This window comes from Sceloporus undulatus, chromosome 6, assembly GCF_019175285.1.
Source record: "Sceloporus undulatus isolate JIND9_A2432 ecotype Alabama chromosome 6, SceUnd_v1.1, whole genome shotgun sequence".
NCBI classification, from domain to species: domain Eukaryota; kingdom Metazoa; phylum Chordata; class Lepidosauria; order Squamata; family Phrynosomatidae; genus Sceloporus; species Sceloporus undulatus.
Genome location: NC_056527.1, coordinates 128,363,161 through 128,378,459, shown reverse-complemented (window position 1 = coordinate 128,378,459; position 15,299 = coordinate 128,363,161). Strand labels below are relative to the sequence as shown.

Genomic DNA, 15,299 nt, shown 5'->3' with positions numbered 1-15,299 from the left:
AAGGGTAAAAAAACCCACTGCTTGTGGTTCTTGGGCCATGGATTGCTTACCCTTGCTCTAGTCTGACAGCTAAACCTCTATCTATTATCTATGGTAGTGATATGAAACTGGCAATCCTGGTATTTTTTGACTGCAATTCCTTGTACCCCTAGTCAGATTCCCCCAGGATAAGGAGAGGTGGTAGTTACAGGAAAGTCCAATGACATCTAATGGAGCACAATTACCCACCCCATCTGTGAGAAGGAAGATGAAACTCAAGTGCAGTTGTCTGTCCCAGTTGTGGGATTATTTCTTGAGACTCTGCTGCCCCTTGGTGTCTGCTCTGAAGTATATCAGCTGGAACCCTTTTTAAAACTAGAGATGTAATTCTTTGCTAATTTTATTCTGGAAGGAAGCAACAAATAACTGGAGCAATTTCTTCCTGCTTCAAGACAGTCTTCAAATTACCTTACTGAGCAGGACCTATTTTGCACAAAATTCATATATACCACATATTGTGGAGAAAACATTGTTTTTGGCACAAGAGTATTCCTTGTGCAGAAGTATTATTTCCTGTGCAGCAAATGCTGTTTCCTATGCACAAAGCAATAGCTGGTGGGATTTAGACCCACTTGGACCCATAGCTTCTGGTTCACACCAGCATGCTGATTGATCCAGATGGTTTCTTGATGACTCTTGTGGACTTTTCTGTCCCTTGGGTAGGTAATTCTGTTGAAAATCTACTTGATTTCTGGGTTAAGGTAAATCACCAGGGCAGCGGACACAATCACTCCACAGTGCCCCATTTCAGCCATCCAGTTTTGTAGGGAGCTGGAAGGAATGACGGTGAAATGCAAGTGAGAGCAAAACGAGAGTGATGTTGGCAGAAAACTTGGGAAAAGTCTGATAGAAAATGAGCTGGGGTCTTTTTGTAGGCCTGTTCCATAATAGTGCTAAAATTAAAAATAACTGATCCCAGTAACCAAGGACCTATTATACTCTGGCCCCAAGAAGAGAATGGAGCAGCAGCCCAAGTAGTGAAAAATTTGCACAGCACCTTGTGATAAAATTGCTTGGGTCCATGTTGACTTGGGTACTATATTTGATGCAGATCCAGTGGATGTTGGCCTTTGCTTGCCCAGCGATCATGAATACTGTTCACTTTATACAGTCAGAGGATGTGGACAGGATCCTTGGAGAGCTGAGGGATCCCATGTTTTTACTAGATCCTTGCCCTTCTTGGGTTATAAAAAAGGTCAGACAAGGAGATGATTGACCAAGTAGTCAAAGGGGAGGTCAGTACTTCTTTATTGCATGATGGGGTTCCAACATGCCCCAAAGAGGAAGTTGTAAGACATTTGCTGAAGAAACCCTCTTTGAATCCCATTGTGCCACATAATCATTGGCCAGTTTCCAACATTTCATTTGTGGGCAAAGTAATGGTACATGTAGTGGGGTCCCAGCTCTAAAGCCACTGAATGAGATGGATTATCTAGATACATTTCAATATGGCTTCGGAACTGGTTATGGGGCAGAGATGTCTTCGTTCACCTTGGTGAATGACTTATATGGACTCTGGCATCTTGGTGGCTTTTGATAGCATTGACCCTTGGAATCCCATTTAGTATCCCATGTTATTTAGCATCTATATGTTGATTTAGATCCCATATAAATGGGTGATGTGGTCTGGAGATTGGGCATTCGGTATTAGTAGGATGGTGATAACACTCGACTCTCTTTTCAGTACTAAACCAATACCTGGCACCAGTAATGGATTTGATGAGGGCTTAACTGAAGCTTAATCCAGACAAAACAGAAGTGCTCCAGATGAGTTGAAAGATAGACATGGGAAATAGATTCAGCTTGTGCTGGTCCAGTTATATTTTCCCTGTCAATTTGGATACACTCCTGGATTCAGACTGGATGCCCAGACTTCTGATATGGCCAGTAGTAAATGTATACAGTTAAAACTAGCACACCAGCTGTGCCCCCTCCTGGAAATGTCTGATTTGGCTATGGTGCCTTAGTTACATTCCGTTTGGATTACTTTAAAGTGCTCTACATGTGGCTGCCTTGGAAAGGCATTCAGAAATTTCATCTGGCCCAAAGAGTTGTATCCAGGCTGTTGACCCAGCCTGGTTACAAGGAACACATGTCCACTGTTACAACAGCTCTATTGACTACTATTTCTAGGCACAATACAAAGTGGTGGTTATGGATAGAATCATGGCAGTTAATGTGGAGTAATAGTGCTATAATTGCACAATGTAGATGGAACCTTGATTGACCCCCCCTTTGCTGTCGTTAATAATGTGCCTTTTAATAGTGTGCCATACTGCTTTTTAACTGCTTCTTATCTTTTTAATTTTTCTAACCAATGTTTTCAATTGTTTTTTAATGTTATAGACTGTTCAATTACATTTTAATGAGCATCTTTTCTATGTTCTTATGGATACTGTATTTGCTTTAACGTTGCAAGTTGCCTTGAAGTCTGGTCCAGAGGAAAAGATTGTGGGCTATAAAAGGTGATGATGGTCAGTGATGATGATAATGATAATGATGGTAGCAGTAATAACAATTATTGTATGTCTAGGGTTTTATGTGAATTCTGCAACAGAATGTGACTTTGGAGAATTAGAATATTTATCCATGTGGATAAAGGAAGAAAAAAAAAGATTGGCACACTGTTTCTGGGTTTGAGGTATGTGACAGCAAAGCACAGATCAGAAGATCTCCATAGGCAGATCTTGTCCATTCTGCATATTTTCCAACTGTCCTAATTCAGCAGGGAAATGCCCTATTAATCTTCTGTCTTCCCACTTTTTCAGCTGCTTTTCAAATTACCCAGTTTCTCTCTTCTCTTCCCATTTCCCTCTTTGTTCTCAGGTGTTTTTTTTTGCAACATTAGGACACATTGTAAAAGCAATTTGCACCCAATTTACTCAGCAAGGAGAGAAGGGAGGAGATGTAATATTGCCCTTTTCTGTAAGGGAAAAGCAAACTGCTGCAGCTTCTCTTAACTTGTGTGTCCTTTCTCCTTAAGAACTTTTCCATCTTGACTGCTCTCTAATGTTGCTTGGCCAAATGCATCCTGGTTTTCCTCTGCGAAATGTTGGAGGCTATTATTCTGAATCAAAGCTGTTGGTGACTGAACCATTTTAAAGCGCTTACCTCAAAGCTTAAGGTGTCTACCTATTTCTAGAAACTGCTTCTGTTGTTCTCAAAGGGTTACATTTGTTAGGTAGCTTCTCTTTCTACATGAGCCTCCAGTTTCAGACTGAATTACCCAATTTTGAATGGTGGAAGGAATTTATGATGGCTTATCCTCGGGAAATGAAGTGAGAGATAAATATACACAGCTCAGAGAAAGTAGTACTTGGACCCTGCTATCAACTGCCAACCCTATTCTTTTCCTGCCCTATAACTACCCAGCATTTGCTTTAAAAGAATGAAAAGATACTCTGAAGCACTTCACTGCAAGATTTTATTCTCACTGTTAAAATACATTAGGAAGCTACCCAAGCTCTTCAATACAGGTGACAAGCAAGCAAGAGGCCACATCACACATCACTCTAAGGGAACTAGGGCAGCTTAAAGCTCTGTCTGTTGTTGGGATTTGTCATCTAGAAGAATCCCATTTTATGGCTTCTGAAAGCCAGTAAGAAAGGAGGGAGGGAGGAAAACCTCAGAAAACCTGAGCTTGTTCACCTCTAGCTGACACTCTGACAGAACGTTTGAGGATGATGGCCTTGTAGGCCTTATTGTTGGACTTCTGTAGTACAGGAACAGTGGAAGTTCAGGGATGTCACAGCCTGAAAGGTGACCCAGAATTGCCTCAGGCCTGCCAACAGATTATTTTTGTACAACCCATCTGCTCATGGTTTCTGCTTCAGCCTGAGGGAATTGTCCAAGGCGGCCAGCTGGCGAAGGAAACCTCGGTTGGGTATGATGCCCCTGTGGTCCTTGACGGTCTTTATGGCCTCCACCAAGGTTAGTCGGTGGTAAATCATGAGGTAGGCAAGGACCAGTGTGGCTGATCTGCTCACCCCCACTGCGCAGTGAACCAGGATCCTTCCTGTGGAGAGAATGGAGGGAATGTTGTTATCGGAAATCAGCTGTCATTTCAGGATCTGATGGTGATATGTTTTTGAAGTTTGCACCTCACCAACCTTTCTTCCAGAATGCCACTTTCATGGTAGAATAACTTGGAGTTATGCATACATTATTGTTGTTGTGTGCCTTCAAGTAATTTCCAACTTATGGTGACCGTAAGGCAATCCTATCATGGGGTTTTCTTGGCAACTTTCTTCAGAGGGTTTTTTGCCATTGCCATCCTCTGAAGCCGAGAGAGTATGGCTCATCCAAGATCACCCAGTGGGTTTCCATGGTTGAACTGGGATTCAAACCCTGGTCTCCAGCGTTCCAGTCCAACACCTGAACCACTACACCATACCGAATCTCTATGCATGCATAAATTCTTAAAAATTTGTTGTGCAAGTTGGTATTGAAATGTAAGTTAAGTTAAACTAAGCAAATTAAAGGTTGTTGCACAAGGAGGTAACTCCTTGCATAATGCCTTGCAAAGCTGCATCAGAGGTAGGGTTGCCAGAGTGAAAACTGGAGAGGGATCCTGTTATGCTTAGTGGTCATTTCAGCAGGAATTGCTTGTTACCTGGTTGCATGAAAGCAACACCTGTTGAAATTGCCTTTTCTACACAACCATTAAAGGTGCAGGAGCCCCGTTCATTTTTAAATCTGCAAATCCTAGATGCTCTCTCATGATTGAACACATGAAGGTAGAAGCAGCCATTCAGAGGCAGAGGCAGACAGGAGAAAAGGGCAGATCTTGCTCTCCTGATATGCTCCATACATGCTGGAGATCTGGGAGGATGGTAGATGCAGTATATTCTTGGCTGCAGAAATGCAAATAGACACTGCCTTTGTGACCCATGTCTTCTGCTACCCTTTACATGTGCAATGGGTGGAAACCTTCTGTTACAGACTCACCTCCACTCCTGCTCAGTGCCTTCTGGATGAAGTCAGCTGCGGGCTCAAAATAGGGGCTCATGTCAAAGGTGGGAGAGTCATGGGCTTCAATGCCCATGTAGCAAATGCCGGTGCCCTCATAGTAATCAGCACCTCCTCGCCACTTGCTGTGTGAAGCATTGAGTATGTGAGTGATCTGCAGGCGTGCCAGCTCACGACGGTTGGCTGCTATATCTCTGTGTAGGGCAGAAAACAAAAAACAGTGGAGATTCATTAACCAACCTTATGTGTATTACTCTCCACCCTTCTCTCATCTTGAACCATCTCCCCAGACAGAATATGTGGGTGTTAGGCTATCATGTTTATTTTTGGTGTTTTTTTCCTGGCCCTTCCTATCATGTGATGCATAGGCACAGATGCCACGGTCCAGAAGATATCTTCTCCTTGCCATGATCCATTTATCCTCCACTTGGATTTACTTTTGCACAGCTGTGCCTTGAAGGGCCAAACTGCATGATATTAATCAGGGATGTGTAGAAAATGAGCTCACTAAGATTTATTTTTTAAAAAATGTTTTACTTGATATGCACATGCCATACAGAACATGAACATGGGTGCACTTTGGGGTCAAAAAGTCATACATTTCTAAGCGTGTAGTAAATTGATATGGAACATCCATAGAGTTGCCTACATTTTTGATACTCCTTTGGGAAATGGGTATGGGGATCTTGGCCTCCAAGATTTCACAGATGTGGCCAAGCAGCATCAGGATATTGTCAAGATGAAAAAGCTTCCCTAAGTATACCAGGAAAAGCAAGATTCTAACCACTCACCTAATCTCCCCCCATTTATTTAATTGAGAGCCAGTTACATTTGCACTTTGAAAACAGTTTGCTGCAATTGAAGTAAGCTGAAGACAATGGGGGAAGGCGGGAGGAGTAAACAGAAACTAGGACATTTTAAAAAGCAGCTGGAAAAGTAGGGTGGCAAAGGATTAATTGGGACTGTGCCCACCAAATCAGAATGATTGCAGGGTATCAGGTGAAGGCTCTTCATTTTGGTTTAAAGCCAAGGACTAAGGACTGAGGCCATACATCATGGCTCTCAGTCATCATGGACTTGTACACCAGTATAGCTATAGTAGCACTACCCTTTCTCCTCACCCTAGCCTATGACAGAAGGACTTGACTCCAATATCTTGGTTTGTACTTACTGATCTCCCAGGTAGAGTCCTGGCCAGACCTCATCAGCATGGTTACAGGCTGTCTTTCCCGTGTAGAGTAATCTTTCCAGCTCAAAGACACTGAGGATGGGGTGGCTAACTGTGTCATCATGGATCCTCTGGACAGGAGCTCTGGATCCATTCCTGGAGAACCGGGACATGAAAGCCATTTGTGCCACCAAGCCCACCCTTGCATCCCGGGCCTCTTGAGGGGGCTGGGCTGGGGCCGGGATACAGCTTCTACTGCGACTACCACCCACGGTCGGTTTCTAAGCTGAAAGAGAGGCAGAAAGAATATTAGCCAAACTGCCTCAGCACCAGCATCCTCTGAGAAGAGAACGGTGCAGTGTCTCCACTGAGGGCCTGCAACAAATGGAAGAGAAAGGCTGAAGCAAGAGACAGTGCACTTTGGATCCAAGGCATTGAATTAAAGGTCAGGATTAGTTCACTTAAGCCAAATGATTATCATGGAACAACCTCCCTCCCAACACTCACGCTGGCCAACTACAGCTGGACAAAGGGCAAATTTCAGTCGATTCTGATCCGCATGTGGTTCACACTTGCGCAGATTTGATTGATCAAAGAAGAAGTGGAAAAAATTGGTGTCAAAAAGACACAGGTTAAACGGGTCTAGCTCATGGCCCTCCTCTCGGAATTACTTCAGCGATTCGGATTAAGTGGGAACTAGGGTCATTCAAACTGGTTCACAATCCGATTTAAAAGGTAGTGGGAATGAGGCCAAGGAAGTAAAGTTCAAGAGTAACATTTTATATACAGTATTAAACAAGTGGTTCCGATTAGGAAGTCCAAGAGGAGATTAGATACTTAAGTCTTCCTGGTTATCTATTACTTCTGGTTCAGATTACTTGCTAAGGGCTAGATTCTTTTTACTGCTACCAAGAGCTAGAAATAGTTCTCTCTCCCCTATAACTTAAAGAAAGTCTCTGTGCATGCTGCATTGTGACCTAGTTGCCTTTTTGCCATACAAGTCTTCAACTGTTGGTGCTGCTATTTCATTTTAAGTTGGATCTGCAATAAACTGTTCCAGTATATTGTCATGTATTCCTAGGAGTGCTCCAGTTCCAACCATCTAACCATGCCTTCTTCCAACAAGCTGTTCCATCTCCCCTCCATATTTTTCTATTTTTCAACAGATATAAAACATTCTGATGCTTTGTTGTTTCTGGTGCAAAAGATTAATGTGACCAATCAACTGTAATTTACATTAGTTTACTTACAAAATCATTTTTAATTGCTTAACCTGCTATTAGTAACTCCTTTGTCGGAGGGTGCTTTGCAAAGGTAACTGGAACTACTTACCTTTAGAAGTACTATTTCAAGCTTTGGGTTGAGTCTAGCAGAAGTGAATTTGTTCTGAGACCTTGATGTCAACTAGATTTACAATGCTAAATTTTTCTAATTGTATGGTGTAGGCCACACCTCACAGTGCTCAACTAAATACTGCTTGCAACATGGAAAGAGAGCACATTGTTATAATGACTGATCAGTCCAAGATGATTAAAATGCAGTCAGGGGTCCCTAGGACCTGCAACTTTCAGTCTGTCTGTCTGATTCTCCTGGGCTTTTTTTGGACATTTTTACTGCTTACAGAATTGCTAGTCTATTTGGATGCTGTTAACGCCATTTTCTGCTCAAAACAAACAAAGCCCGGCCCAAACTCCACTCCGGGGCTAATCAATGGGCCTTTAAACATTTTGTATGTGTTTCCACAAATTAACATGCGCAAAGAAAAAAGGGCAGATTGCTTTTTCTCAGCTTTTGAGCTGGCAAAACCTAACCAATCCGGGCGAGCTCAGTTGCTGCTTTCCTTCAAAACAATGTTTTGCCAGCACAGCTCTGCCAGTTCAGGGACTGCCAAGGCTAGAATAGTAATGAGAAGAGCTGGCAGGTGCAAGGCGCTTTGGACAGAGAGCCAGGAACCAAGGGAGATAAAGAAAATCAAGATATTTTCCCTCTGGCGCTGACCCCATTATATGCCACAGAGAAAAAAGAGCTTCCCTTGGGCTCTCTCACAACATCTACATGGCAGCTCTGATTTCTCTCTAAAGAAACTGCCAAGTTTTCCAAGGATCCTCATTACATTTTGGGGAGAAAAGGAGATCCCCTTGGGCTCTCATATCTGGTGCAAAATTTTCAGTGGCAAGAGGCAAGGCACATGTCCTGCAGGCAGAAGGTCATGAGCCCCATTCAGGACAGCTCCAGGTCAAAAGGATCCAGTAGCAAGTGGGGAGAAGGACAATACCGCTTGAGAACTTGGAAAGCCACTATCAGTTTAGGTAGACCACATGGACTAGAAGGACAAATACTTTGACCTTCTAGTATAAGGCAGGGTCCTGTATAACAAGTTTTTCTCAGGATCACTAAACTGAACTCATTGTTTTCCTTTAGGGGAATTTGAAGTACAATCTGTGAATCCAAACTCACCAGAACCACAGCCCAGTCTGCTTCCAGTGCCTTAGAATGTAAGGAGTCATCACAAAGGAGAATGTGCAATGTTTTGTTTTGTCACTACTGAGTAACCACAACCTCCACACAGCTGGACATGATGGAGTTCATAGTGTAGTAATTATGCATAGAGGCCACTTCATCATAAAGAAGCTGAAGATTTTTGTTGCGAGTGCTAACACTATCCAATTTTCTCCTCACTCACTCAACCCTGGCCTTGCGTTCCTTACTGTTGCTACGTTTTTCTGCTCTGAACATTGGAGGGAATTAAATATGTCTTTTTCTTAGACCTTGGCTGAGTTACCTTTTCAGACTACAAGTTCCAGTACCCTCCAGCCAGCACAGCTAGGTGCCAAGTTGGCTGGAATACTCTGGTAGTTGTGGTCCAAACATTAACTTTTCCAAGCTCAGTTCTTCCCAGCTCTCTTCCTCCAAGAATCAGTTTGAGGAACATTGTCAATCTAATACATTTTTAAAAATTGAAACAGTCTGAAGATGTCGGCATAGGCATGGATCTATTTTAGGAGGGTTTGAACGTCTCAGCTATATCTCAGCAGTATTTTAGGTCAGGAACACAGGAATCTGTCTTACATTGGGTCTGGCTATTTGTTCATCAAACCTAGAAATCTTAACTCTGATTGGGAATAGTTGTTCCTTTTCTCTTGCAGGTTTGCCTTCATTTTTCTTTTAACTGGAGGTGCCACATGGTATCTTCTTCATGCAATGCACACAATCTGTTGCATAGTAAGGGTCTGGTTTCAGTGAATGTCTTGTTTCTGGTGGCATTTTGGGTGGCAACATTTCAGTTTCTGGTGGCAACCCTTTAGTTAGTCTTAGTGAATGTCTTGTTTGGTAGGGAAACACACTGCTTCACAGATGAAATCTGGAACATGTATGGCTAAGAGTGTACTTCAAAAGGCCAAAGTTATTCATGAGAATACACAAGGCAAGAGAGGCTGTTGTGGTTTGCTTTTTGTGAGCCTACTAGGAAGGACAAGATTTCTTCCCTTACCACCGAATGAATGGAGTGAAAAGTACTTGAACTCATATTTCAGCAACTGAAGTGAGCTGAGGGCAAAGGAGGAAAATGGGATGAGGGAGAAATTGGGACATGTTAAAAGCAGATGAAAGAGTGGGATGGCAGAGGATTAATCATGAGTGTTCGTGCCAATTTGGGACAATTGCAGGGTATGGGGATGTCTGAGCCCCTGTTGTTAACACTTTCTTCTGAACTCCTCATTCGCAATACACCAGCACACTAACATCCATGCATACACAAACATACCCCCACTGAATTAATAGAAATGATGTAGTGCCTTGAAACCTTTTGTAAAATACCTTGCCTCAGTCAGTTTATGCTACTGCCACCTGAACATATGTTCCCTTAGTTATACAGAAGTATATTCATTTAAGACTTAAGAACAAACACAAAATAGCCCAATGTAAACAAGTATTGCTAGATCTTAGAGTGCCAGCTGAAGTCTCAGGGAACGGTTATGCTATTCTGAGTTTCCCACGTGGGGCAACAAACCTCAGAGTCAGAAGCATGGAAAAAAGGAGAAAGATGTGTTTTTGTACACAAGATATTTTTAAATCCAGCAGATGCATCTCGAGTGATCCTCAGCTGGTGCTCGAGTTCAGCGATCAGATGTTTGTATGTGTGCTATGCACCAAAAAGCCAGGATGGGGAGAGAGACAGCAGATGCATGCACATGGGCTCATTATGCCATTTTGGGCAAAGTGGAGTGCCGGCATCTCAGCTTGTGAGCGTTCTTGTTTTACAACCCCTGGCAGCATCAATGCAGTGCTGGGGGAGGGAGTACTCCCCAAAGACTGATATTGAGCCTTTCACAAGACCCAGAAGCAGCACAGATCCTCCAAAAACTCCCCAGGTGTTATGAATGTTTTAGATGAGGCCATCTGGGATACGGGCCCTGCCTGCCCAGTTGTCCCCCAATTGTTTCCTCTCCCCCAAGTTCTGTGTTGCCTTATTACTTGGTTAGCTAAGTTTTATCAAGGCCCTTTCACACTAAACAATTATAGGACTTCATAGCCACCAGCTATCATGACTGAGCAATGACCTTCCCAGTTAAGCCTCTCTCATCCCACTTTTTCAGCTTCTTTCCCAGTTTCTCTTTATCTTCCTACTTTGGTTCCTAGTCCCTACTTACTTCAGTTCCAGCAAATGGAGTTCAAAGTGCAAAAGTATCCTGCAGTCTGTGAATTTAGCAAGGGGAAGGACAGGATGTGGAATCTTCCTTTTCCTGTAGACTCTGATATTGCTCAGCTATATGCGCCTTGGTTTTCATATGTGAAATGTTGGCGGGCACTATGATGCCACTTTACCTGCCATAGTAACATCCTATCGAATTCTGGGGTTTTTAATTTGGTGAGGTACCAGACCTCTCTGGTTGACAATTCTGAGTATTCTTCCTTGAACTGTAGATCCTAGGATTCCATAGGATGTTGCCACGGCAATTAAAATGGGACAATACAACGGTGTAGTATGAAATGGTCCTAGATTCTGGGTCCATTTAGCTGGATAGCTGCCATGCCCATTTCCCCATGAATTGACATAGAAGTAGTTCTGCTTCCCAATACATGCACCTGTGACTTTCATAGGTACAGTCACAAGGGCCCACTCCTTAGTCTCAGGGTTTAGCCTCTGGACTTGGGAGCTGATGAGGACTATGGTGGAGTTAAATTGAGGACTATGCATGCATGAGGACTGTGTATACCTAGCAGTCACTAACAGCCAAAGACTAGGAAGGTTATCAGTTTTAAAAAGGGTTGGGGGTTTCTTATAGCTTCCTTTATCTGCTCTCAGTTTATTCCAGGAATGGTGGACAATCTCTTATCTGTTTTGGGACCATGTGCTGGCAGTGTGTGAGACCAAAGCCAAAGACAGTAGGTAGTGCCAAAATAAAAAATGGCAAGAGATCAGATTCTCTGCTCCTTCTGTCACTCACTTCTTGGTAGCCTTCTCTTTCTGTCTGACATGCTTTCTCTTCCTGCGTAATGTGCTGCAAGGGAAGGGATGGATTGTTTTTGTCAGAGGGAAGGGAAGGATGGCACAATCCTGGACCTTGTTCTGTGTGAGATAGGACCACACTTGCTTGATGCATGAAAAGGATGAATGGCAAACGCTTCACTGCCATGGGAATTATACAATATAGATTAGCATTAGAGTGTAGCTGCAGTCTTAAGCATGCTCACTAGAAATTGAGCCCCACCAGACTCAGCATGGTCTATTTCCAAGGACTACTTTTATGACCAGCATTAAAATTTAAAATATTTATGTAGGCAAAGACAGATCATTCCATAATGTAGTTTTGACCACGGCAACCAAGAACTAATATGCAGCAAGTCTAATGTCCTAGACCTAAGGCATGGCCTCTTAATAAAGCCTCCACTTTCAGCACATTTATACAGTGCTATTGACTGTTCAAAAAGTGCTCTATATATTAATTTGTCATAATCCATATTACAACCCTATAGGTAAATTGATGCAAATATATCTTATTGTGTGAGGCCAAAGCTCAGAGAAAACTTGCCTAGGACTAACTAGTGAGTTCACTAGAAGGGCAAGAATTTAAAATGGAATAAAAAAGAAATGAACCACAACATGGTAATTCCCTGATTAGCCTGTAAACTATGGCACGTTACACACGTGCTGAAAGTATGCGCTCTGCGCATACTAGGATTAGGAAGGGGCATATTAGGGTTAGAAAGGGGCATCTATTCTAGATGCCCCTCAACCCTAGTATGTGCTGAGCACCTACAAAATGGTGGTGCCCTTCCACACAGGCGCTGCCATCTTGATGTCATGGACGTGTAGCATCCGGACATTGTGCAGTGGAAGTGATGCTGCGAGTGTGCGACTAGCGCCTCGCAGCGCCACTTCTGGGGCGCAGAAAGAAGCGCCATTTTCAGGCTTCTTTTTTGCTGTGTCTGGGAATTGCATGGTTTGGCCGCTGCGGTTCCCGGACGCAGCAACTGGCGGCGCCGGCAGACCGCCCCTTTCAGGCGGTCTGTAACGTGCCTAACACACTTTGGCTCCCCATATCCTTTGATCTTTCAGTTATCAAAAGCTCTAAATAGCTTTAAACAGCATACCTTCCAACATTTTTCAGATGAAAACCAGAACACTTGTGGTCAGGCAACATCAGAATGTGGGCAAGATGGCAGAAGTTATTAATGAGGAAGAGCACACAAACTAGGAGAGGCTGCAGCAGTTTGCTTTAGTCCTTGTCTACTGGGAAGGGGAAAATCCTGCTCACTCCTCTTTCTTTCCCTTTGCTGAGTTAATGGAATGTAAACTATTTTTGTATTTTGAACTCACTTTGCAGCAACTGAAGTAAACTGACAACAAAAGCGAAAGTGAGAAAAAGAGAGAGAAATTGGGACATTTGGAAAGCATCTGAAAAAAATGCGATGACAGAGGATTAATCAGGACTGTAAAATGTCTATTTTGGCCAGTATTTTTTGCAGCCAGACTGTTTTATTGAGAAAAGATTGCCTGTTGGAAGCTGGGGGAGTCAAATATGATAGAGGGGGAGGCAGGCTTCCAGTTTGGAACTGAGATTGAGTATATATGCTGTGTTTCCTAGCCCAGTCCTAGTCAGAATATATGGAAGAGCTTTTTCATCCTGTGTGATGTTGCATGCAATTCAATCTTATTTCAGTGCTCCCAGTGGAAACTAGGAAAGAGGTACAGAATGGGTTTCTGCCTGTTGTTGCCCCTACTTCACTTCCCATTCTTCCGGCCACATTTTATGAGCAAAAGGAGCCATGTTCTCATCCTGTATCACTGTCTTGCTATCAACCTTTTGCACAGAGTTTCCTACACGCAAAACACAATATACTCCTCATTTTATCCCTCTTCACAACAACTGCGCATGAGCGGCCATTATTATTCCTACTCTACAGATGCTGAAAATTCGTCTTGCCCAGGGTCTCCAGTTTAACCTAAAGGTGAGGTAGGTTTTGCAATAGGTTTTGCATAGAATAACCCTTCTTCCTTAATCCTCTATCCGATTTTTGTCCCCTTGCCAAGTTACAATGGTTCTTGCACCAACAAGTATCTCAAAAATGTGGAGCTCAACAGAGTTCTGATGTGCTTTGAAAGGAAAAGATGCCCATTAAGCTCTGTGAGGTGATGATGTTTGGGAACAAGATATAGTTCTTCAAGATTAGGGGGATCTCCTGAAGATAAACATGACCCACAGAAATCCCACCCACCTACATACGTCAAGCTAAATCCAGGTTCTTTTTTCCAGATCCTTTTGTCGTGCTGTTGGGATCAAGTTTGTTAGCAGGAAGGTAAATATTACACTTAATAGTAACCCAGCTTCAGACCTCCTCCCCGCTACCCCCAGCAAACACCAATTCTGTTAAGGTTCAGCCACAAACCCCATCCTCCACCTCCCACCCCCCCAAAACACAGGAAAGCTATCTGCTTCCCCTGGCTGCTTTCAGAGATGGAGGATAGAGATCAGCTTAGGTGCTGCTGCTGCTGCTACCATGGTGCAGGAGCAAGAGCAGAGCCACATGCTCTGTGTCGAGCGATGGCTGTGCACCGAGAGGCAGGGACAAAAGAGACAGCCTGCCTCATTACTTTACCTTTATCAAGGCTGTGATTTTCTCAGCTGGGATGGAGGCTGGTGTCTGAGCTAGTCGGCCATCTCCCTCTCGCCCACTCTCCTTGTTGCTGCTTCTGTTGCTGCTACTGACGCTGTTGCTGCTGAAGGAGGGAAAAATGCTGCTGTCTCAACATCTATTTTAAGCCCTGGCATGTCCAGGGGCAGATTTGTTTCCTAACAGACAGTGAATGGGCGAAAGAGTAGAGGAGCTGAGAAGAGAGAGCCAGCCTGACAGAGGCACGTGTAAACACACGCCACCTCAATACATAACGTACACATGCACATTCGCATTGGTGTGCACGGGAGGCAGACGCATAAGGTGGCCACCTGTGCTCCAGGACAGAAGCTCAGAGCCCAGCTTTTCCTCTTGGATCTCTGTATTAATTCATGCGAATGTACTAATGCTCATCATCCAGAGCAGGAGTGGTCAGCGGACAATCCCCAAGGAGCAAATTCGGCCTGAGTAGCCACTGTTTTGGTAGCGCTTGCTGCCAAAATCCTACAAGGAAAGGAGACTTTTTGCATAGAGTGTACTGGTAAGAAAAACATAAAAGGCCCATTCTTTTTGAAAAGGTAAGAAATCAGTTCCCGCTATATACAGGCATACATAACAGAACTTTGATAAAGAAGCTCCTTTTTTTAAACATTATGCCTGCCAAGACACCCTTTCCTTCTCATCCTTTGCCTAGATGGATTTTTTTTTAGCCACATTGACATTGAGACAATGGTGGAGAGTGGAAAACCCCCCGAGTGGCACAGTGGTTAAATGCCTGTATTGCAGCCACTTACTCACAAACCACAGGGTTGTGAGTTCAGTACCAACCAAGGGCTCAGGCTTGACTTAGGCTTGCATCCATCCAAGGTCACTAAAATGAATAACCAATTAGCTTACAGCTGTAAACTGCTTAGAGTGGTATGAAGTGGTATATAAATGAAGCTGCTATTGCTGCTATACTTTCAGGGCCAGGTAATAGCAGCTCGTCTGCAGAAAATGCCATAAACAT

General features: G+C 43.5%; 1 protein-coding gene across 1 annotated transcript; it reads right to left on the bottom strand.

The window, feature by feature from the left end:
• Nucleotides 1–3,449: 3,449 nt before the first annotated feature.
• On the bottom strand, nucleotides 3,450–14,518 carry DUSP26 (dual specificity phosphatase 26). The gene is made up of 4 exons (XM_042477639.1): nucleotides 14,276–14,518; nucleotides 6,179–6,461; nucleotides 4,987–5,201; nucleotides 3,450–4,054 (listed from the first exon to the last, which is right to left on the bottom strand). The coding sequence occupies exons 2-4, from the start codon at nucleotides 6,355–6,357 to the stop codon at nucleotides 3,855–3,857; spliced, it is 594 nt and encodes a 197-aa protein (XP_042333573.1). The 5' UTR covers nucleotides 6,358–6,461; nucleotides 14,276–14,518; the 3' UTR covers nucleotides 3,450–3,854.
• Nucleotides 14,519–15,299: the final 781 nt, after the last annotated feature.